At 37.1% G+C, this 25,930-nt stretch overlaps 1 protein-coding gene across 1 annotated transcript in view; it reads left to right on the top strand.

Moving 5' to 3' along the window:
- Positions 1-25,930, top strand: part of itpr2 (inositol 1,4,5-trisphosphate receptor, type 2) — a 106,903-nt gene that overhangs the window by 65,889 nt on the left and 15,084 nt on the right. The window contains exons 38-55 of the mRNA XM_065278869.2: positions 349-451; positions 5,445-5,632; positions 5,714-5,894; positions 8,375-8,619; positions 9,782-9,982; positions 10,154-10,264; positions 11,532-11,633; positions 11,777-11,893; positions 16,220-16,330; positions 16,417-16,609; positions 16,704-16,829; positions 18,192-18,367; positions 19,015-19,179; positions 20,284-20,467; positions 21,243-21,317; positions 23,560-23,684; positions 24,057-24,222; positions 24,730-24,890. Coding sequence (XP_065134941.2) covers positions 349-451; positions 5,445-5,632; positions 5,714-5,894; positions 8,375-8,619; positions 9,782-9,982; positions 10,154-10,264; positions 11,532-11,633; positions 11,777-11,893; positions 16,220-16,330; positions 16,417-16,609; positions 16,704-16,829; positions 18,192-18,367; positions 19,015-19,179; positions 20,284-20,467; positions 21,243-21,317; positions 23,560-23,684; positions 24,057-24,222; positions 24,730-24,890 — 2,730 coding nt within the window. The remainder of the gene's footprint in view (positions 1-348; positions 452-5,444; positions 5,633-5,713; positions 5,895-8,374; positions 8,620-9,781; positions 9,983-10,153; positions 10,265-11,531; positions 11,634-11,776; positions 11,894-16,219; positions 16,331-16,416; positions 16,610-16,703; positions 16,830-18,191; positions 18,368-19,014; positions 19,180-20,283; positions 20,468-21,242; positions 21,318-23,559; positions 23,685-24,056; positions 24,223-24,729; positions 24,891-25,930) is intronic.

Here is a 25,930-nt window from a genome sequence, read left to right as displayed (position 1 = left end):
GAGCGTGGCAGCATCGACGATTCCATTTTTAATTCAAAGTTCGAGGTTGTGCCTCAATTTCGATCGATTTCTATTTAAAATCGTGACACCCTTAGTATGTATTAATTTGTCTAAGTTAAGGTAAGAACAGAGTAAAATATTGAATAAAGTAATTTTATTACTATAGACCATAGCCCTCGAGGAACTAACATTTAAAAAAAAAAAGTTGGAAGGGAGATAATTGACTGTGACACTCAAGATGGTCATTAAATAGACCATTTTTGTTATTTACAAATTAAGAAACTCAAAATATATGTGTGGTTATCAACACCATGTCAGCACAATCTAGCATCTTGTTTTCTTCCTCAGGGTAACACGCTAAGGAAGACTCTCCTCACCCATTACTTCGGCAACCAGCGTCCCCACGTCAAATCCCTGGACTACAGCAGTGGAAACAGCTCTTCCTCTGGAGGTACAGCACACAGCGACCCACAGTAAACAATCTCTCACCTACCTTCACCTCCTTTCATACCTGACTCTAATGAATACTGACGTCTTCACTGTCTCAACACAGCTGGTGCTGTCACTTTAAATATAAGACACAACATCAGTTCAGGCAACACAAACCCTCCATCGAGTAATTTATAAAGTCTTTTAGAAATACTTAATGGCTCTTATACATCAAAGACTCACTTAACTATATAAGGCTGTTTGGGGAGCGCTGTTGGATTTTGAAAGAGATTTTTAAAACTTTGATTTGTCTGATATTTTTGACTTGTGAAAACAAACTCTAGTGAGATGCCTTGCTTGTCTACTGTCTACACAGTATGGATGAACTTTCCAGATAAATATTTTATGGGGGAGCTTGGCGCAGTGCGTTCTGGGATTGTTTTATCCTTGAATAGAATAGAGTTTGGGCAAAGTGACGTATCTTAGAAGGCTTTATAGGAAGGCTACCAGGAATAGGACGAGACAAGACGAAACAATAATTATCTTATTAACTAAATTTCTATAACTATAAATAATATCACTATACTGTACATGTACAGTATTATTTTATACTGTCTGTAAAAGTGCTAAAAATTCCTATTTTAATATAATTAGTTTTTTATAATTTTTTTTTAAGAAAACTTGCATTACTTCATTAATATTCTAAAAAAAAAATTAATAATTTTATATTACTTGATATAGAAATTTAATTGTGTACGATAATTTAAATGTATCTCATCTACTAAGGTAAAGCTACTTAAAAACTGGAAAATACTTATACATTTAAACACCACACCTTCGCTAGTATTACTGTAACTCTTTCATCGCCATAGATGAGTTATTACGGCAATTCATATTTCCGCTATTTTCCACTATGTGGCGCTCTTACCCGACATATAAAACACTGAAGCATCCACTGATCCAAAAACAGTAGCCGTTTCTCAATATGTGTTCTTGTCTGTACTTGCGTTCTTGTGGACTTGTGAAACGTCATCAGTCGCGGACCAAGTACTGTTCCAATTCAAAGTTCGCATCGAGCCCAAGTTCACATAAAATCCCCGGATGTGTTCTTGATCCGCCCATTTTATCGAGGATGCATCAGAGGAGACTTGTGTGGACTTATGACAGTGATGTTTCCCAGAATGCATTTCGCGTCAGGAGTTCGTTCTTCCGAGTCTGAACTTGCAAGTTCGAACTACGAAGGACACAAGTCCGAGTTTGGCGTACTTGGTATTGAGTAAAGGGCTAGTAAAAAAATCGAATCTCTAACAAAAGTCCTTTACAAAAATGCAAATATTCAAAATGGTATTTTGAAGAAACCTACCCATATTTAAGAAGTGATAAAACGAGAACAAATAAAGACAGGATGATTTTTTTTGCTTTAGTGCAAAGGGTCTGTTCTTTCATTTGTATATTGCATGTTTAGATTAAAGATTTTCTGGAACACATTAACTTTTGTGAAAATTATAAAAAATGCTGTCGCCAGCTGGCAACTTTTTAAAAAAAAAAACTTGGGGTTAATGAGTTAACAACTGGCATTGTGTAGAATGACATTGAGAAATGACGTTGTTTGTGGCTATGCAAGGAATTGTGGTTATTTGCAGCAGCGAAGGATACATCTCATGCATCCTCCCAATTCCCTTGAAAGAAGGTCACATTTGAAGGTCGCATTCAGTGTGTCCTATTTGCTTTCTGAAATGAGACCACCTTATGACGAATACACCCTTCGAATGTGACCTTTGAAGGATGCAGCCTACTGAAACAAGACTTAAAGGAGCATTTCACCCGTAGAAACATTCATCTTTATTGAAGTGCGTCATATTTGTAGTCGAAATGTAACATATATTTAGAATTTGGTGCCTATTTGACTGAGAAAAGGGGTGTTTGTAGTCTCACCCCCTCAACAAAGATATTGGGCTTCCTGCTTTCAATGATGCAAAATTATGATTTTACATCATTGAAAGAATGAAGTGCAACACTGAAATCTGTATTTCTCCTGTCTCAGCGGCAACTTAGGAAATGATGCAAAACTTAATGCATATAGGTGAAGTGTCCCTTTAAAGGGGACATTACATGAAAATCTGACTTTTTTCATGTTTAAGTGATGTAGTTGGGTCTCCGGTGCTTCTACCAACTCAGAAAATGTGAAAAAGATCAACACTGTAACTTTTGGTTATTATAATAATACTGCCTCTTCATCTGCACTATTCAACCATGATGCCGCCATTTAGTGCGAGAGACAGACAAAAAATTGAATTATTGAAAGCACAATGCGACTGCGCGACTGTATTCCCTCAAACACAAACAGTGTAAGATCTTATAACATGTAGTTTTAATTGTCTCTCTTAAGGTTAAAGATGAGGATTAACTAGGTGCAAGAGAAAGAGAAAGAGAAAGAGGGCAACGCGACGGGGCGATTCTTGCGAAATTAGACTTATGAGGTAAAAAAGGTAAATGCTGTCAAAATAAAAAAAAACATACAGTTACAATCATCTCTTCATGTACTATTTTGCACATGATTTTAAATGACATCATACAAATCAATTTTGTTGTTTTTTCCACATTTAAGGGGAAAATTTTCATTACCGCAACGTGCCCATGAATGGATTTGGGTTCTTTGACATGGAAATATTTATAATTTAAAAATCTAAAAAATAAAAAGCTTCAATGCATGTTATACTATAAACATTTACAGTAAAGAAACATGTGGTGTTTGGTGATCATTGGTAAATGTAGAGACAATAATAAGGAATATAAATGTGTCCAAGACCAATTTTCTCATCCTCTGCAACAATTTTCAATCATTGTTTAAGCCCTCGAGGAACTAATATTAAAAAAAAAGTTGGAAGGGAGATAATTGACTGTGACACTCAAGATGGTCACCAGCTAAGCAGTTCTTATTTTTTCTCTCCAGATAAAAGTTGAAATTTTGTTTGTCATAGTACCTAAACAACTTTTTAGTTCTCATTACTGAAACATGAGTTTGTAAATGCATATATTTAATGTAATATCATGTTGTGGTAATAATAATTTTTTAATGTAAATAATTCTATAGGAATTTTTTTTTAAATCCTCTACAAATAATGCCTATAGTAAGTTCAGACCTTAATCTTATATGTGCAAAAAAATAGCTTCAAGGGCTTTTAAAAAAATCTGATGCTGGACACCTTCTAAGAGCCGATTCACACCGGATGCGTGGCGTGAGCGTCTCAGCTGCATGGCGTGTCCGTTTTTATTTAGGCTCCCATGTTAGCAGGTTTGACCGTGCACACCGCCTGCATGACACGCACGTCTCAGGCGCGGCTCGAGCCGCGCTGAAAACGCGTGCATCCTAGGAATACAGGGTTCCCGCGGGGTCTTAAAAAGTCTTAAAAAGTCTAAAATTCAGAAATTTAAATTTAAGGCCATAAAAAGTCTTAAAAACGGCCAGATTTCCATCCTAGGTCTTAAATTTAATCAACCCAAGTCTTTAATTTCGTACCTCCATTTATTCCCGAAAAGCGTTGTCTGCAAAAAATAAAACAGTAATTTAAAATGCTGTAGAACTAATCAGTGACGGAGGAAGAAAGTATTTGATGGGTGGGCCTCTAAAAAGAAAAGTTCTGCACTTCATGTGTCAGTGAATCGCACTTCAATCCAGTTTTTAATCATTATTTTTCAAAGAGGATACAAATGTAGGCTATTATAATCCACACAATTCATGCCATAAGCTATATTTCAGGTGGTGTGATTTGACTGTATACTGTAGGTTTGGCCAGAAACAAACCTTAAATGCAGTTTTTTCTGAGATCATTGTGTCGCATTGGTCTTAAATTTCACTCATAATGGTCTTAAAAAGGTCTTAATAAGTCTTAAATTTGGCTTGGTGAAACCTGCAGCAACCCTGGAATAGGACCGACGCCTATTTTTCACACCACACGCAAGCGTCTTGGAAGCGTCAGGTCAGTTTATCAATAGGAAACATACATAGGCTTGCAGCAGCAGCGCTGTGTCAGAAACGCTTCTGGTAAGCAAGGGCATAGAAAACGCCACGCAGCTGACATGCGAAAGACACGCAACAGACACGCCACGCAGTCGGTGTGAATCGGCCCTAAGTCTGGATTTTGTGAGAGTCACCCAACTGAATTCACTTGCATCAGTATAAGCAAAACATGACATTTATCTGTTTCTCTGAAGATTACAGTATAAAGAATTTGGGGATTAATGCACTGCATGAGACAGAGAGAGACTGACACAACAACGTATATTCGCTTCTATCATACATAATAAGCATAAATATGAAGCATTTCATCTGTTTCTCTGAATTTTAAAATGAATATGAAGATTAATGCACTACAAGAGACAGAGAGTGAGAGACTGACTGAAAAATGGGAATGTATTCACTTTAATCATATAGGCAAAAAAACATGTTGTTTTATCCGTTTCTCTGAAGATTAAGAATATAAGGATGACAATACCATCATTAAGCATGTTGTTTTATTACATATCATTTAAATGTGCTTTTATGGTTCAGTCAAGACAGAAACTTTTTTACTTTTACACTAAAAAGTGTTTGTGGAAGTAAGAACTCCCGTCATTGTTTACTTTGGAGTATACCTTTGGCATATGGTTAACATGTATTAATACACACGAACACAACGTGCCTTAGACTTTATATGAGTTCCCAAACGGAACATTATTGGAAACCCAAACAAAAAAGCATATGCAGTAAAAGACACAATAATACAGTATAATGCACGCACTGTTAAAGGTTTAGCCACAAACTCAATTTTATGCAAGAGAGATTTTTCACCTCAACAAGAAATCTTGTGACGTTTTAATATCGAAGGATCTCGTGGCACTGTATATTTCAGACGTATGACAAACTGTGATTTGAGTTGTGCGTTATGTCAGTCCTCCAACAAGAATGGGATTAATCAAAAGTAACTGAAACAGTTCATTGTGTTTATATATACTGTATTTGTGCATGTATTTAGGTGGTTCACCCGGGCAAGACTCTGATAAACCCGGCACCAGCCTTGTGGATATTCAGTGTATGCTGGACAGTGTTGGAGCATCTGAGCTGGTCATTGATCTCATTGTTAGCACTAAGAATGACCGTATATTTGAGGAGAGCATTCAGCTGGGCATCGCATTGCTTAGAGGAGGAAATACACAGATCCAGGTAAGCACAGGTGCAGCCCATTTCATCTGGATCTCACAGGTGCTTGTGTTTTGATGTAATATTTTGTTTTTCTCTCCATAGTACTCTTTTTATAATCTGCTACGCAAGCAGAAGAAGTGTGAGAATTTCTTCAAGGTCTTTTACGATCGCATGGAGCAGGCTCTGAAAGAGATTCGCTCCAGCGTGTCAGTCAACATGTTTGAGCTTAGCTGCAGGAAGAGAGAGGAGGAAGTGGAGGGCCCGGGTATGAGGAATAAAAAAGGTAAAGTTTGGAGTTTCTTTGCAAAACTTGAGATAAACTTAAGAGCATGGAACTATCAAGATACATCCGGCTTATACTTCACGGAAAGTGAAAAAGCTCTTTTTTTTTAAGAATTGCACTAATAAGAATCATTGTAGTTTTTTTACATTGTAGTTGGCTCAGTGACAAAAACGGTTTGGCAAGATGAGAAATTCAAAAAACTTGTTTTCAAAGCATGCATCAGGTATATTTCAATACACATAGTGTATTAATGTTGATTTTATGCAATAAAAATGACAGTTGCACCATTTTTATAAAGTTGAGACTGAATGGGCCTGAAAATGTCACATGGTGTAACCGCCAAAGAATGAGAAATATTAAATATTTTATTCACCTCGATGACATGTAAGCGTAATCATAAAAAAATATTTTTAAAATAAAAATTTTTTAAGTTATTTCTAACTGTAAATTTTAAAGCGTTTTTGTAATATTTTTCTGGACATATGCTGAAAACAGCTCTGTTTTCTAAATAATCTTTGACAAATGATGTAAAAATGTATGTAAAATGTATGCAAAAATAATATTACACTAAACTAGATGATATTTTATATATTTTATTACACATTTTTTATAAATATATTTATATTTTCATTTTAAAAAATACAATTGACACAGACCGGTTACACCACAATAAGATTTTTGCTTGCTTTGCACTTTAATGTTAAAGTTCACTAATGACTTATTCACAAAACAGTACAAGGTTTGAGTACCTTATTGCTTTTATAAAACCGTTACCAAACAATACAAATATAAAAAGTTTCTCACTCAGTCTATGGATAATACACGAAAATACATGGAAAATAACAGTCCCCATTATGCGAGTGATCCCAGACTCAATTCCAGGATGTGTTTGCGTTCACACAGAAGGCACTCTTTTGTTGTTTTTTTGTCAATTTTTATGGGATCAGCCCTCTGTGTGAACATATTTTTGTCATTTTATGTATTGGTTTCTCTTTTTTTACCATTGTCGCTTGGGGTTAGAACTTTCGGTTACATAAAATGACATCCTAGCCCAAACCCCAATTCTAAAATTCTCTCCAAGCTCCCATGGTTTAAAAATAGACAAATAATGGAGAAACCCATACATTAAATGACATCTTAACCCAAATCTAACCCCAACACAGCACCAATGGTTTAAAAAAAATTGAGAAACCAACCCCTGGATACAAGGAAACATTGAGTGTAGTGGTCATAGCTGTGGTAAATAATACACAGCTTCTGACCAATCAGAATCAATGCAATATATTATAATGTTTTATGATAAAAATGTTTTAGATAAAAGGTTGCTGTTTTATCCTACTCTAGTGCTTTGTTAAAATATATCTCTTATGCTACGTACACATCAAACGCAGGGCATCGCGTTACTCGCTCTAGATTACTCGTTGGATTTAACTTCGTGTCATGCAAATTTTTAGCTCGAGTTAAATATTTTCAACTTGGGTGAAGACGTGTTTTAGGCGAATAGTACGTGTTTTGGCAGCAAACACGCCGCCAATATCGGGTCATGCGCATTGCCCCACGCGAGGACGTGTCTGATGGCAGCTTTGCATTGACTTTGTTTGTACTCTACTCGCGCAAATCGTTGAACTCGCGTCTGGTGTGAACCCACAATTACAGAGGAATCAGGTGTGACGTCTGGTTAAAACCTTAAAATAAACCTTTTCTAATCACTCTCTCGGTTTCTTGCTACAAATAGAGACGTCTCCTAACTGCAGTGTTCTGCTTTAACATACATGCTTAATCTTAAAGCTCGACCTTGACATGCTGGATTTGCACTATAATTGTGTCATTGGTTGTATGAATAGGCGTCTCTGACAAACAAGTGTTCCTTAATGCACAGCTAATCATGCAAGTGCAGTTCATGCCCGAGGCAACGTTAATGTCAAGACATTCAGACGTATGAATAGCGTCCGTCTCTGTTTCAATTGCTGTTTTCCTCGTCACGTGAGGTCATGTGAGGGGTAGCTGCCAGTTAATCAAAGGCTGGCTGTTAAGATGATGTCTTGTTTAACACTTCATAGATGATGAAAAGAGTTTGCTTGATGTCAAAGAGAAGCAATTATTGACTGTTGCTTGTACTTGAGATTTAAGATTAAAGTGATTTGGATTTGGTTTCATCAGTACTGAAATACCAATAGCAGTAACTACAACCTTGTAGTTGAATATGAATTTGAATAACAGGAAAATAAATATGTCGGCCATGTGGAAGAATATTGTTCGCAGTTTACAGTAAATTAGGTACATTTGGGATTGGATGAGATATAATATTGTAAATAACAGTTACTTAAAAAGCTCCTATAACACCTGCCGTTTCTGCTAATCTCATGTTAATCTTGAGTACCTATGGAGTAGTATAGTATAGTTAAGAATGCATGAAATAGCTTTAGTTCTTCCCTTTAAATAACAGTTTATCTAATAAATTTACCTTTTGCTTTTTGAAGTTCGAGATTCCTTGCTCCTCCGAGAAGAGATGCGAGGTCAGTTGAAAGATGCCTCCTCTGTCACCTCCAAAGCATATGGCGTCTTTCGCCGGGAACTGGACCCTGATTACGAGCTGATGGGAAATGGAATGGAGGGGGTAGAGGAGGTGGAGGAGGAAATTCAGATGAGCCAGGCCATCACCATCATGAAACCCATCCTGCGGTTCCTCCAGCTGCTCTGCGAGAACCATAACAGGGATTTGCAGGTGTTGTGCAGTTTTACTGTTTTCTACATGAAGAAAATATAACCTTGATATCTTCAATATTGACGAGTAATGCCAAGTACAGACTGCATGATTTTAGCCCTGATTTTGACTCACAACAGGTTTTTAAAAAATCGCAGACAAATGCATGAAATCACAGGCAAATCGATGCTCGACAATCACACAGTGTGAATTATCAAAGACGTGATTTTAGAGAATCACCGACAAGTCGCATGCTACATATCTGAACCTGTTGGCGATTCAAAATCATGCCATGTGAAATGAGTTTTGACTGAAAATAACATCGGCGATGACCTACAGCCAATGAGAAAGCAACAAACAGGGCAGCTGGAAGTTCTGGGAGGAGTCTCCCCAAACATTTTCTCTTTTATAATCTTTATTATATATATCTGCAAATTAGCACACATGCAATTTGTATGGTAAGCTTCTTGCGGGCTACCATTTTTATAGTCTTGCACGCGTGACCTCACGTTGTTTCCTTCCCGTCACTTCTCGCGTGCGTTTGATTGTGAAATGTAGTTTGCAGACAGGGATAAAGTTGTCGGCGATTCTTCCTATGGTAAAGTCATCCACTGCTTCATTCTCATTGGTAGTCGCTGCCAAATGTTGCTCATAATTTGCATAAAGTTAAACATTTCTCAACTTTGTCGCATGACTGGACACGCCCATCCAGCCGTCAACGGTCACTGTCGTCGGATGCCGCAGAGCTTTCATTGAAATCAATGAGATTGCATCGCTCTGCTACTGATATTCGCTTATAATGTGAATGTACCTGTGGATAGTCACACAATGTGAAAAGATCTGTGACCCGACTAGTTTGAAAATCATGCAGTCTGAACTCGGCATAAGGTAATGTCAGAGATTACAATCAAACTTGGAAGCTCCTCATTTCATAAATAGATTATGATACTAGCCTGGATTTCTCAGACAGGTTCACATTTTCTCAAAGCTTGAAAGTTCATTTTCTATCATGAGAAGAAAGCACCTTGTTTGAAAAGTAAAAAATTGCAGTGAGGATCAACATTTCAGGTTGCCCCAAACCTAATACGGAAAACTCAGTCTCAACATAGAGATCAATTACTGCATAGACATTTGGATTTAAGTTTGTGGTGTTATTTCAAATTTGTAAATGCTCTTTACACAGAACTTTCTGCGAGATCAGAGCAACAAGACCAATTATAACTTGGTGTGCGAGACGCTGCAGTTTCTTGACTGTATCTGTGGAAGCACAACGGGAGGTTTGGGGCTGCTGGGTCTCTACATTAATGAGAGGAATGTGGACCTGGTCAAACAGACGCTGGAGACCATCACAGAGTACTGCCAGGGCCCTTGTCACGAGAACCAGGTACAGTTTGGTTTCAAATGGGTCTTGGTGTTAGATTTGACACTGAACTTGTTTATGGCCTGATTATGCGAAAGGACTGACTTGTAAAAGTCTTAATAAATAAGGAGCTGTTACCTACATTGTTTCAGCTTACGTCTGTAGGGTGATTAAATTATGCATTTTCTCCCGCAGTCATGCATAGCCAGGCATGAGTCAAATGGCATTGACATCATCATAGCCCTCATCGTGAACCCGATTGATCCGTTGGGGAAGAACCGTCTTGACCTTGTGCTGGAGCTGAAGGTACGTGTTTGTGTATGGTTGCTCATGTGGCTTGCAGAAGGAGGCAATTGATACACTCATAATAAGGTTTTACGGATGACAAAGTGACTTGTTTTGTTGCATTACAGACTTTTGGTGTGTGAAAGGGTAGATGTGCATAGCTGTTTTCATTCTTGTTTACTCTCAGGTCACTTTTAACATTTTGCATTTATGATATTTTTAGTGGTTCTGCTCTGAGATTGTGAAAATTAGGAATGTCTCTTACAATAGTATTTACCTGCATACATATTAAGGGTGTCACAATTTCGATTTTAAATCGATTGAAATTAAGTCACAACCTCGAACTTCAAAATAAAAAAATGGAATCGTCGATGCTGCCACGCCCCCATGTCAGGTCCGGTCGGCTTGCCAAGCGGGGAAAAAACACGTGTTGAGTGCTGCAAGTCAACCTCCTCTAACTTAGCTAGCTTCAGCCAGTTAAAAGATAGCATGGCAGATGCAGGAGACACCACGCGAGCTGCTCTTTACATGGGAAACAAAAAGACAGCAAGCGCCTAAGACGCAGAATGGCGTCTGTGACGAGACCAGTCGTTTCTCTGAACTGAGATCTGTTTAAGTTTCACAACAACTTATTTCAGTTGCTTAAGAGTTATGAAAACAGCATTTAAACATGACTTATTGGGGTATAATCTCACAATCTCGTCTGATGGTAATAAAAGCGCGTTTTTAGGGTGCAAAGTACTGACAGGAATGTTCGTCTGACAGGAAGTTTCGTTTTATTAGGTATGTGCGTGTACCATATTTTTCCACCGGCAGCACGACTTACATGGCAGGGCATCTCCGGGTTCAAGGTCAGATATTAAATTTCATAAAAGTCTAGTCAAAAAATTGCATTATTTTGTGCTTTAAAAAAAAAAAAATATCGAGAATCGAATCAAACCGTGACCTTAGAATTGAACATGTAACCGAATCGAGGATTTGGAGAATCGTGACACCCCTAATACATATGTAATAGTGCCTGTGAAAACCCAGCTAAAGTTATTTATATTTTTCTATATATAAAATCATCCTGCAAAATGTAAAGAACATTGTGTAAAAATATAACTTTTATATCTTAAATATTGACAGAGTAAGGTCATGTCAGAGAATAAATAATTAAGTAAAATCAAAATTTGATTCTTTTAGCTGGTATTTCACAGGCGGGCCAGGGTCAGACATTACATAGATATACTTACATATATCACTAAAGATATATACTTATATGTCTCTTTTTGTACAATAAAATCAGAACAATGCATCCAAACTTCTTCTGGCCATCATGGAGAGTCGTCAAGACAGTGAGAATGCTGAGAAGATCCTGAGCAAGATGACAAGATGGGGCAATGAACTGGTGGGCTAATAATTTTAAGATAATTATGTACCCAGTTTCTATCTTTTAATTTTTTGTTTGATCATGTAATATCAGTCAAAACATCTGTATTTTATTATAAATGTCATTTATTTACTGAGTATGTATGTATGTATGTATGGTAGGTTGACGTGATAAAGGAGGCCTACGTTCAGGGAGAAGAAAGTGAGATTGATCAGGAGACATCAGATCAGATCAGACCTAAAGATGTTGGCCATAACATCTACATCCTGGCTCATCAGGTGAGATTTAGATTTATTGCATAGCACGGCATGTAAACTAGAATCTTACGGCATCATAGAAAGTTCACGACCGTGCACGTGCACATTGGCATTGTTTTTTATAGAAAAGCCCTCTGAGGTCTCTGGTGAGGAAATCCTCCAGCCAGCTGTGTGTTTCTCTTTCTCAGTCTTTCACTTCCTCTTGTGTTCATGTCGGGGTTCAGCCATCTGCCAGACAGTTTATTTCTGTTGCTAATTGGCTGCTTTCATTATGACTCCATCATAACCTCAAGTATTCTTTCGTCTCTGTTTTTCAAGATTCTCCTGCAAGAACAAAATGTGCAAGTATGCAAAGCTCTCTCAGCATTTGCTTTGAATGAGTTAAATTTTTTATGGAGCAAATACCAGTCATAACACATGCGCAAACATTAGTAAATTGCGATGCGTGAATCATTTAAATATTCTCCTTCCAAAAAATTTGCGTCTAAAAGGGAAAATCCTAGAAATGCATATGCAATAAGGTCAGTCGCTAAAATAACTAGACCACATCTTTTCATTATCCACTTTAGTAAATCGCGACATCGTTTTTTAAGCCAAATGATGTAAGCTGTTAGTAAATCTGGCTCATAATCTCTTATTTGATGTAAGTCCTGGATGCAGTACAAGTCATAAACCCCACCCTCTCCATGCAAACGAACGGCACTCGAAATAAAAAATCATTTACACTTCCAATAATTTTTTCCGAAAGTTTTTTGTTCCTTTAAGGTAGTTTTTATAATGCTAATATGTGTGTTCAATTATAAATTTTTGTGATAAGTTTCATTTTAGCTAGTAATTTGATGCCATAGAAATGGGGCATGTCGTTATGATTGACATTTGTGACTGACAGCTTCCCTGAACGGACTCTCTGAGCTTCAAGGAAGATTAATATAGTGAACTCTTATTTTTTCATTTCTGTGTTATTTCACACCGACCAAATGAGAATTTTAGCATTTTAGCAAGCCAGTCAAATGAGACGTTCAAGGGCCGTGGTTGAATTAGGCGTGCGAGTGTTTGGGCGGATGTTTGATAACGCGACTCCGCCTCCGGGCCCCTTGATGATTCCTTTTGCACATGCCCTGGCTCCAAACTGATGTTTTTGCTTAACAAGTCAGCGCCCATCATTGTATATTTTAAAATAAATTCATTACAATGAAAGAAAGCGTTGTTGCGTTGTCCATCATTTTTTTACAGTCTATGTTATGAACCTTTTCACAAACAAATCATCATCCACCAAAAACGTTCGCACTAAACTTTTTTTTAAATGAACGAAAAATGCAAGATCAACTTATACCACACATACGCAATAATCACGTACGCTATAATCAATTACTGCACTATAATTGTACATAAAATGATGTAATATACTGTATCATTAATATATAATTTTTACATTATTATATTTTATTTTATAATCATATTTATTATATATTATTATGTACTTTATCAATATTATTATATAGAATTTTTATATGTTATTTATACATTTACATTTATTTACATATTAATTTAAATACATTTGTGTATGCATGTGTTTTGAATTAGGCAGAAAGTGTTCGTGAGAAATTAAATGTGCGTATAGTTATGAAAAATGAGCTGTCCCGAAACAGCTTAAACTGTGCCATAGAGCATCTGCAAAGTGAGGCACAAATCAAGACTTTCATCAAATAATGGATTATATTTCCGTTTAGTTTTTCCAAACTCATTTATATGCCTTTAGTACACTGTGTACATATGAAATATGAATTATTAACGTTTTTGCATTTTTATAAAGCTAGACAAGAGGCGGTCACAATCCATGCCTACTGTTTTGGTTCTGAAGAACAAATTGTTGAATAAACGTAAAAGTTTTTAAGTAATATACTTTGTGACTTGAAGTATTTGTGATCATGTGTGATCCTTCTGTGTTTATGTGGTACAAGGAGATTGTATTGAGAAAGTATTGATTTGGTGTCAGTAGGCTTTCTGTTTTATGTTTATGTGTTTATGTTTCCAGTTTTTCTAAACAGATTCCTGATGTTAGCTTTGATGTAAAAAAAATTAGCATTGGGAACATTGTTTGAAAGATTGCCGCCTTGAACAAGGAGATTCTTGAATACCACACATGATTTGTGTTCCATCAGCTTGTTTAGAAGCAAGAAAACATCCATTAACACGCCTGTTATGTGTCACACAGATGTATTCCTCTTGGAGGTTAAAGGGTAACGGTCTCTCTTTCAGACTGGTTTTCTAAAAATAACTTTTTGGGATGGGCAAGATAGTGTAGAGACTGCCCCAGGCTTGATATGATGAGCAAACTTTTTGGGCCCTGAAAAGAGGATGCTGACCCGAAACAGTTTGACTCCCGGGCCTTTGTGAATACCCTGTTCCCCGCCACTGACGAGTTAACTCGTCAATAGGCTTTATGCCCAGCTGCACTACTTCCTGAACTTCAGCCAGCTCCTTGTTTCCTGTATTCCATTATTGGACAAACTGATTAATCCAGGTGTGTCTGATTATTGTTGTTGTGACTACTGAGGTCATGCACACCTGGATTAATCAGTTTGTCCAATAATGGCAGACAGGAAACAAGGAGCTGGCTGAAGTTCAGGAAGTAGTGCAGCTGGGTATAAAGCCTGTTGACCCTCATAGGCCCAGATTTTCCTGTATACGTTAGAGTTCTTTGGGAGTAAAAATGAAATTTAAAGAGTGATTACAAAAAATATATACATTTTTAATGATACAAATAATACATTTTTTTTGTTTACTTCCCATTTATACATTAATGCTGTGTTTTGGGAGTTATGAGGTACTTTTGTACCCGTTTACCACTCCATTTCTCAACTACACCATTAGCTTGCTTGTAAAATATAAAAATTTTATGAAAATTTGGTCATCTGGTGTTTAAATATAACATAAACATAAAAAACAAATGATCATTTTGACCATTGTGTGTGCATTGATTTTTTTACAATTAAAAAGGGGAATTTTTTTCCCATTCATTTCAATTGGGGTTATTTTACCCCCAAAGGGCCTCTTTTGGTAATTTTTTTACACATCTTTAGAGTGACCTAATCAAGCCCTGGCTTTTATATGAATATTAACAGATAGTCTAGAAAAGTCACAAAATCTTTTTCTACTGAGATAAAGGGAACCATGTTTTTAACTAAAGAAATGTGGCTTGGGGGTAAGATTGACCCCAAGGGATTTATTAGGGTTAAGAAAAAACGCTTCGCTGCCAACGCCAAGTTTTTCCAGCAATCCGTATTTCCGCTATTATCCACCAAGTGGCGCTCTTACCCAACTTATAAAACCCGGATGTATTCCTTTAGGGCAAACAGTTCAAACTCTGTGTATGTTTTGAGGATCGCTCTGAATCTGATGTCTATCAAAAGCGCAATTATCTCACATTTTTTGCTCAAAATGTTGTGTTTTTGATGAAACCTACCCGTATTTGGGAGGTGATAAAAGAGAACAAATGAAGGTAGGATTAATTTTTTTTTTTTTTTCGAAAGCAGAGGGTCTGTTCTTTAAATATATAAACATACAATATATATTAAATGAAAGAAAAAAATTCTGAAAGGCATTACATTTTTGGGAAAATCATAAAAAATGCTGGCGCTGGCTAGTTCTTTACTTAAATAGATAGTTCACCCAAAAATAAAATTATCTGTCATTATCTCACCCTCATGTTATTCTGATACTGTATGTTTCTTTATTCTGTGAAACACAATGAAGACATTTTGATATATGATGATAAGCACAGTCAACAGTAACCCATTGACTTCCATAGTATTTGTTGTTCCTGCTATGGAAGTCAATGGGTACCGTCAGTTGTGTGTTCAGCAGAATAAAGAAACTCATACATGTTTAAAACAACATGAGGGTGAGTAAATTATGTAAAATTTTCATTTTGGATGAACTGTTCCTTTAAATGCAAATTTCTTAGTTCTTGCAGAGCATTATTGATTCCTTATTGCCTTACAATCCGGTCATCTGTTGGAAAAGATTAACATTGAAAAATTTCAAAGAACTGTTTTTGATTTAGAGGTCTGGATGTCATCTTTTCACTAGTGCTTTATTGCCCACATCACCCTGTGTATCCAGGCATTGGGATAAACACCAGAGCTTCTCTGCATGGGCTGTCCTAAAATGTTTTGATTGTGAGATAATCAGATTGATTAATCTGCCCGCCTATGGTTTGACTCATCCAGGGGGTTGCGCTGATATTATTACACTGCTCAATCGCTAATGTGTCACTAATGTACTAATATTGAGCTGCTGTCACAGATATATGATAAATTAGCTACTGCCTGCTTGTGTTTTTAGTTGGCACGCCACCGAAAAATCCTCCAGCAGAGTTTGAAACCTGGCCCTGACCTCGATGACGACGGAGAGGATGCACTTCGAAACTACGCCAACCACACTGCACAGATAGAGGTACGACATGAGATCTCTCACCCCGGTACAGGCTGTGCTGTGGTTCTAATACGAGAATAATATGAGAAATTTTGCTCGTGTTTCAGATCGTGCGTCACGACCGCACGATGGAGCAGATAGTGTTTCCAGTGCCCAACATTTGCGAATACCTAACAGAAGAATCAAAAGTGCGCGTGTTCACCACAACAGAGCGAGATGATCAGGGCAGCAAGGTCAATGACTTCTTTCTGCAGTTCGATGACCTTTACAATGAGATGAGGTGGCAGAAGAAAATACGAAGTGAGTTGTTTTGTTTGCAAAAAAATAACATAACTGTGGCAAAAGTCAAGTTCATATTGAGTTATTATTCTGGTGTATTGTTGTGTTTTCGCAGGTAATCCACCACTTTTCTGGGTGTCCAAACATATATCTTTATGGGGCAGTATTTCCTTTAACTTGGCTGTGTTGGTCAATTTGGCTGTGGCTCTTTTCTACCCATTTGGAGATGATGGGGATGAAGGTATCACATCTCAGTAATTGTTTCTTATGACTAATCCCCACCCCCCAATTTAGTGAAAGTGACTAGCAAGTATAGTAGCCCATACTCGAATGGTGACCTCTCAGTTCAAGTGGGCCCTTAAAAAACTTTTTTCTTAAGATATCTATAAAAATATACAGGGTTCCCACGGGTCCTTGAAATCCTTGAAAGTTTGTGAATCTGGGGGGGGGGGGGCGGATTTAAGGCCCTGGAAAGTTTTTGAAAATATACATAAATAGATGCAGGTCATTGAAAGTGCTTGAATCTATTTTATGCAAGAAGTTTTTTTGGAAAAAAAATCAATATTATTCCCTGTGTAGTAGGATAATATCATAAAAATTTTAGACTTTTTAACACACGTCCTAAACTGTTCACTTTAAATGCTTATATCTTCTGTATGCGAATGTTGATTCATACCAAAATGCTTTTATGCATAGTAACGTATGTAAATGTTGCATAGTTACGTATGTAACTGTTGTTCCCTGAGAAGGGAACGAGACACTGCGTCTCCCTTGCCATACTTCCTGCGTCCCTGTAACGCCATATTTTGTAATATTTCAGATAGCGATATACTTCCTGGCTCCTGCGTCACCCTGTCTTTGTCGTTAAATGTGCAGTGTGTAAATTTTAGCGGCCTCTAGTGGTGAGGTTGCGAAATTGCAACCAACCGGCTTAGTCCACTGCCCCCCTTCGCTTTTGAAACACATAGAAGCTACGGTATCCGCCACCGGACAAACATGTCATTGTCGGAGACAACTTAGCAAAAAAAATTGTCGGTGAATGGCTTCTGTAGGAAAATGGCGGCACAAAATGGTGGCTTCCACGTAAGGGGACCCTTGGTTCATGTAGATAAAAAGGTCTTGTTCTAAGGTAATAAACACATAACGGTTCATGATGAAAGGTCTTTATACACCACTGATAATATAGTTTTGTATATTATTTTGCATTTCTGTCAAGTGATCCTTATAAAAATTACACACTGCACCTTTAAGTCTCACCATTGGTTGAATTTGATATACACATTCAGACGCATTTACCCCTGGAGGCGTCCCCAAAGTGTCACCACAGTGACGCAACGCAAGTTCCCTCAAAAGGGAACTGTAACAATGTATCTTAAAAGGTAACTCGATGTAACCATGCTCTCACTTTAAATGTATCCCCACATTTAGTTGAATTTGAGGGTATTGGATCTGGAAAGTCCTTGAAAGGTCCTTGAGTTTGAAGTTACCTAAGGTGTGGGAACCCTGACAATAGACTTATAACAGTTTTTTTTTTTAGATTATTTATAGATGTATGTTTAACAGTATCAATTTCTCAGTTCATATTTTGTATCTTGTTTGTCAGGTACGTTGCCTCCACTCCTTTCCATCTTGGTTTGGGTGGCTGTGGCGGTGAGCACCTTCATGTTGTTCGTCTTGCCCCGGCCCGGCGGCATCTTGGCGTTTCTGGTCACCGTCATCTTCCGCTCTATATATACGTTGGGTTTAGCACCCACGTTGCTGCTGCTGGGGGCTGTCAATGTAAGACACATTCATTATCATCCGTTCATGCTTCATTTAGCTTGTCAGCTGACTGTAACCATTAATTAAGTAAATGTCAAAGTGTATTTTCAATGTAACCAAAGTCGTATTAGAAAGGACTGTGCTGCTGGTGATGAATTACTACTACTTGCTACTTTATGATAGAAATATCTGTTGTACGATCAGATTCGTAATAAGAGCGATGTCATGCCTCTGACTGAAGCATCAGTGTTAAAACTGTGGATTGTACCCTCTGTTGTGTCAATCTGTGCGTCTGTTCCCGCTGGCATCATTATGGCACTGAATGATGAACCAGACGAGACATGTGCTGAAACAGATTCTGAGAGTCTGTTTATTTCTTCATGTTTGGGCATCAAGTGCTGACCCCAGTACCAAAGTTGTACAAAAATGTCAATATTAAAAATGGTATTCATGGTGACAATTCTGGATATGTTACAGTCCTTGATTGCATTTAGACATTGCTTTGTTATTTACCAAGCATATTATTGCAATGCATGTACTCATGTCCTTTCAGGCTATACTAGTACCAGTATGTGTTTAAAGCGAACGCTGTTAAAATTGCTCTTTAATTTGAAATATCAAGATGTTTCTTGTTCTAATGATAAAGTTGACTTATCTTATCACAGCTGCTGAATAAAATCGTATTCCTGGTGAGTTTTGTGGGGAACCAGGGCACGTTCACACGAGGGTACAAGGCGGTCATAATGGACATCTTCTTCCTTCTCCATGTCGGTTACATCATTGTGTGCATGCTGGGTCTGTTTGTACACGAGTTCTTCTATAGCATTCTGGTAAGAGTTTTGGATTACATCAATAGGCACAATATTTATGTTATTTTATATTTTAATGGTTTATTAAAGCAATAAGATATAGGCAGGGTTCCCACGGGTCCTTGAAATCCTTGAAGTTTGTAAATCTGGGGGAAAAATGTAAGGCCCTGGGAAGTTTTTGAAAATATACGTACATAGATACAGGTCATTGAAAGTGCTTGAATCTATTTTATGCAAGTTTTCTGGATAAAAATCCATATTATTCCCTGTGTAGTGTAGGATAATATCATAAAAATTCTAGACTTTTTGAGCACACGTGCTAAACTGTTCGCTTTAAATGCTTATATCTTCTGTATGCGAATGTTGATTCATACCAAAATGGTTTTTTGCATAGTTGCATTTGACACATGAAAACATTTCGGGTTACGTATGTAACTGTTGTTCCCTTAGAAGGGAACGAGGCGCTGCGTCTCTCTTGGTATACTTCCTGCATCCACGCTGTCTTTGGCAATATTTCAGATAGCGATATACTTCCTGGCTCCCGCGTCACCCTGTCTTTGTCGTTAAGCCTCACCATTGGTTGAATTTGATATACACATTCAGACGCACTTACCCCTGGAGGCGTCCCCAAAGTGTCACCGCAGTGACGCAGCGCGAGTTCCCTCGAAAGGGAACTTTAACAATGTATCTTAAAAGGTAACACGATGTAACCTTGCTCTCACGTGAAATGTGTCCCCAGATTTAGTCCTTGAATTTGAGGAAATTGGACCTGGAAAGTCCTTGAAAAGTCCTTGAATTTGAAGTTAACTAAGGTGTGGGAACCCTGCACAAGAGACTGTGTTATTAGGCATGGCGCACAGTTGACTGTTATTACATTATAACGCAACAATTTTATTGTGCAAATTTATTTTAATTTTTTATTATTATTAGAAAATAAATAATAAATTCCTAACATGCCTAATAAAATTATAGTTGGCCTAGGAGAACAGGTATTTACCACAATAATTTGTGGATTTTAGCAAAGCAATGATTGACCAATCAGCATCCAGAATTGAATTGTATCTAATTATATTCACGTTCCTTTGTAAATGCCATAATCTTGTCTGACTTTTTTTCAATCTCTAGTTGTTTGATCTGGTGCGCAGAGAAGAAACGCTCTTAAACGTGATGAGGAGCGTGACGAAGAACGGGCGCTCGATCTTCCTCACAGCTGTTCTGGCCATCATCCTGGTCTACCTCTTTTCCATTGTGGGTTTCCTCTTCTTTAAAGATGACTTTCTGATGGAGGTGGACCATCATCCTGCTTTAAGTAAGCCTGAAGTGTTTTTGATCTCCTAGTCTCACTTTCTGTTCATCTGCATGTTATAAGTTATAAGATGTTATAAGATTAAGTTCATATTTTGAACGCGAAAGTATTTGATGAATGTATTGTACGTGTGGAGAGCATGAAGACTTTAGCGGCTTTTGCATCTGAACTCTTCATATATTTATGTCTGCGTGTGTGTTTATATGAACACGCATGGCCGTGTAGTTGTGTTGAGATAGGAGAAGAGGACCTGCTGGCACATGGCACCTGTTGCATAACCCAGCAGTGGCCACACTCCCTTATGTAAGCACTTTACTCTGTGCACTGTAGCCCTATACAAGCACTGGAGACGATAGGGCACATTCATAACACGCATGCATGCACTGGAATACAATAAACATTGATTTATTGAACTTTTGATTTGAGGTGTTTTTCTATAAATAGGAAATTATATAAAAAAATTACAAGTAAAACATTCTCATTTACCCTTTCTTATTTCTATTCTTTCATGGAAAAGAAAAAAAATGTTTAGGTCGGATAAATTGAAAGCTTCAGTCACCATTTGCTTTTTGCTGTATGGAAAAATGCAATGAAAGTGAACGTTGACTGAAGTTCTCAGTCCCTAACATTTGTCTTTTATGTTCTGTAGATGAAAGTAAGTCATGAGGGTTGGAAATAACTTTGTTGATCTGATAAGGCAGGAATTTATAGTTTTTACGACAGTTCCTGTAAAGCTGAATTAAACAGACAATTAAAGTATTTGTCTGTTCATCCTTAGAGAGACCAAACATGAGGGAATCCATGAGTTGTTTAGGGGATTCTTGTCCTAACTCCCCCTTCAGCCCTCACCATGGTAAGTCGACATTCCCAAAGGTAACTGAACAGATAATCAGTATGATTAACTATGCAATATTTACAATTAGGGATGCATAATGATTAATCACGATTAATCTATAGCAGAATAAAAGTTTTTGTTTACATCATATATGTGAACTGTGTATAATAACTTTGTATAGATAAATGCACACACATGCATGTATATATTAAAGAAATGTTTACATGTGTATATACATTTGTATATTTATGTATCATTTATATTATATATAAATACTTAATATGTAAATGTTTTTTTTCTTAAAATGATACATGCATGTGTGCATATATACATAATTATTATACACAGTTCACATATATGATGTTAACAAAAACTTTTTTTCTGCTATAGATTCATCGCAATTAATCATTATGCGTCCCTACTTACAATGATTATCATTGCATTAGATAACAATAAAATTATAGATTTTTTTCTTTTATGCCAAAAATCATGAGGATATTATATAATTTCCTACGGTTAATATACAAAAATGTTCTTTGGTTTTTTTTGAGTGGATTCAGTGCTAAGGACTTTATTTGGACAACTTAAAAGGCGATTTTCTCAATATTTTAGGGTTTTTTGGCACCCTCAGATTCCAGATTTTCAAATACAGGTAGTTGTATCTCGACCATTATTGTCCATACATCAATGGAAAGCTTATTTATTTAAATTTCAGACAAAAAATGACCCTTATGACTGGTTTTGTGGTCCAGGGTCACATATAAAAATTTACTAAAAGGAGTTTAAATTTTTAAGTCATTAACCGGTTAACTGGTGCTGTGCCGTTAGCGGGACACCTAAGTTTACCTCAATATTTTTCATGTAAATGATAATCTTTCACGACAAACTATATTGTTGGAAAGGTCTAAAAATTTAGTTTTCACATTTCAAAACCTTTTAGCAATAATAATAATGCAGTAACTGTAATTTATTCATTTGTGACAAGAGTATGCAGCAAACCAACACAAACCTCAGTTTTTTGATAATTTTATGTATTAAAAATACTACTATATTGCATTTTTTATGTATTACAAAAAAATGTAAACTGCTATAAAAAAAACTATATTTTAACCTCCCGATACTTTCGTAAAAATGTTAAAATGTTGTCTTTAAAACAAGACCAGTATTAGGCTTCTAGACCAAAAAAATGCCAGAGATATATTAATTTGCAGGTGTACATCACCTTTTCACCACCCCCCACTCAAAAAGGGTTGCGTCAGTTAAGGGGTTAAAATTGTAAACTGGTATTTCAAAATTAAGACATATTGTTGAGGTATTAAACCAAATTGAACATGAATTACAAGTGTACCTGTGTGAACTTGAAAGAGAGCTGACTTTATACACCCATTTATTATAACCTTGGGACCAATTGGTTTAAAAGTTATTGCAAGCATGGCTATAAAATTCAATTTCCCTTTGTGAAAATATCTAGAATATCTACTTAGTGTGATGTTTTTTATTTAAATCATTTAAAACATTTTACAACTCTTATAGGAGAATTGTGATGTCTGTAGCTTGATGTATGTGTGTGTATATATATATATATATGCAGGATCTCTTAAAATCCTAATTTTTTTATTCTAATCAAATGACTTCAGGACTTCAGTGTCCTCAAAAAAGCTCAAGATGTGTTTCGTGAAGAAGACATTTAGTTCTGAAAATTTTTTTGTTTTTAATTTTGTGTACATATCTCCTGTTTTTCTGTTTGTATCTTTAAAAAAGAGTGAACAAAGCTGGTGATGGTGGCCTAAGACTTTTGCACAGTACTGTACATTGGTCACGCCCTTCTGAGCAATTGCCATCAGTGGTGGCATGTTTCATTTGTGAGAATGGATTTTATGTGTGTTTGTTTTTAAAGGGCTTGTCCTCTTTGTCATCTTTAGAGGTTGAGGTGTTTGTGTGTGTGTGTGTGTGTGTGTGTGTGTGTGCGCACGTGCACGCGTGTGTGTGTGTGTATGAGGACATGACTCATGTGTTGCTTTGTTCTGGATTGCCCTGCAAGTCTTTATAGATCACCTGTGCCTTTGGATATCAACACGTGCCTCTCTCCCCATACTATCACAGCTATTCATAATCCACAAACAATGACTATTTAATATTTAGACCAACATATTTTGTCTGTACAGTATATGCATGTATGTTTAAATATTTTTTTTTACTTGGTTGTATATCTATTTAAAGTAGTCCATTAAACATGTTCTTGCATCTGTGTATGTCCCAGTGGATGAAGATGATGGTGTAGAGCGTGTGTGCGACACTCTGCTGATGTGCATCATCACGGTTCTCAACCACGGGCTGAGGAACGGAGGAGGAATCGCAGATGTTCTGCGCAAACTTTCCAAAGAAGTGAGCGAAATATCAACACACTCATACATGAGATACACCCATAAATCCTTTCCAGCATCGCTAATGCTGTCAGCAAATTCATGTTTATAGCAGTGGAATCTGCAGGCATCTGTACTTCATACAGGACCTCTGCATTCGTTTTACTCGCTGTGTGCGTCTGTCTATATGCTTTGAAGGGTTGCTGAATCAGTCACGCTAGCTTCAAAGGCTTCTGTCGGTTTGAGTCTATTTTGGGGATGACTGAGAACTACAGAACAATAATTTGATGATAAACTGTAGTGGAGGAGACTTCAAAGCAGTTGTTTAGGACTTATATAACCTTATGCTATATACATACATGCTGTATATAAACCTTTTATTGTCGCTCCTCAGGAGCCCATGTTTCCAGCTCGTGTCGTGTTCGACCTCTTGTTCTTCTTCATCGTCATCATCATTGTGTTGAACCTCATTTTTGGTGTGATCATCGACACTTTTGCTGACTTGAGGAGTGAGAAACAAAGGAAGGAAGAGATTTTAAAGACTACCTGCTTCATTTGTGGTACGTCTTTGCTGTCCATTTCATGTGAAAATCATCATGGCCATGGCATTACAGACATGAGCACATTAACATCCATACGTCCATGTTTGCATATCAAAGCAATGCTGCAGCCTAGCTAGCCCATCTCAATGGACCATAGTCATACATAGAAATGTCTTGTAAAACTAAACCATGCCTATTTTAATCCTAAACATAAAATGCAACAAAATATGCAATGCCCTTTTTTAATGAGAGCATCTGCACACCACCAGAAGAGCATCTTAGAAAGTTTTGGATCCAGTCCGCTGGGTTACTCTAAGCAGATGTCATGATCTGTTAAACCGACTGCCTTTGAATTTGTATAAAATGTCTTTGACAGCATTTTATTTGACGGATTGAACTCTGATCTTGGTGACATTTATGCTACTAAAGACGAAATAAATTTTATGTAAGAGGAGACTATAAAAGTAGCTATGGATGAAACAAGCGATCCTGATAGACATTGTTTTTTAATATTTTGGGTTTCAGGCCTTGAAAGAGACAAGTTTGATAACAAGACCGTATCCTTCGAGGAACACATCAAGTCGGAGCACAACATGTGGCACTATTTATACTTTCTGGTCTTGTTGAAAGTGAAAGACCCCACCGAGTACACCGGCCCCGAAAGCTACGTGGCCCAGATGATAAAGGTTAGTCCATCCATTGCCACATTTTGTACCATTGTATGCCTTTATACCGAGGGGTAACCTTCCGGTCTCTCTGATGAAGCCAATACGGAAGTGACTTAAACTGCAATTCATTGACTGGCCACTAGAGGCTGGCTCCAAAAGGGAGTCAATTCCCATAGACCCCCATGTTAAAATGCCATATTTACAGTAGAAAATAATATATTTACAGCCTGGTACAAAAAGTGTTTTGGTCAAATAGCTAATTTTGCCCTTCATGACAACTGTAAGGGGGTTGAATTTTTTTGTAACTCATCTATTTATATTATATTAAGCCTTAAAGTTTTGCATAATTAAGGGTGTGGCCACTTGAGTGACGGTTGAACCGTCACTGCTATCACTGGAGTCAAGCTAGACGGGTGTGGTTTCAGCAACCAGCCACCTCAGCTTCACTCACGTCCCGCCACTTTACCCATTTTTGGTTATTGGGGAGCGATGGATGTTGATGTGCGGCCAAGAAGGCGACGGCAGGCACCACTTACTATTTGCTTAAAAAAAGCGCTTCACAAACCTATGGGTGACGTCACGGGCACTACGTCCATATTTTTTACAGTCTATGCTTTATACTCACTTCCATTGTGAATTATTGTTAGTTTTCCCAGTTACTCTCATGTACCCAGAGCTTTGATGGTTAGGGTGGTGACACTAGACTTTTCATTCCATTGACTTCCATTCATAAGCATGCAAATGCATCAGACCGAAAACGCAAGATTGTGTGAAGATATGAACCAAAGGTCTTGTGAATTCGTATCTCGTGGAGATATGTGACCAGTAAAAAAGAAGTTACGTCTCTCCACTGAAATGCAAAAATGCATTTGATAAAATAACTTTTATCAAAGAGTGCTTTTTTATTATAAGTGCAAAACATACAACAGATAGTTAAGTAGTAAACAACAAAAACAAAACAGACAACAAAAACAACAATTGTGACAATGATTTGCTCTGCTCAATGATATAATAAATAAATGAATAATAAATTAAACTGGTAATAATACAGATTATAA

Source organism: Paramisgurnus dabryanus, chromosome 9 (assembly GCF_030506205.2).
Source record: "Paramisgurnus dabryanus chromosome 9, PD_genome_1.1, whole genome shotgun sequence".
NCBI lineage: Eukaryota > Metazoa > Chordata > Actinopteri > Cypriniformes > Cobitidae > Paramisgurnus > Paramisgurnus dabryanus.
The sequence above is the reverse complement of the archived record's forward strand: the minus strand, read 5'-3'. Positions and strand labels throughout refer to the sequence as shown.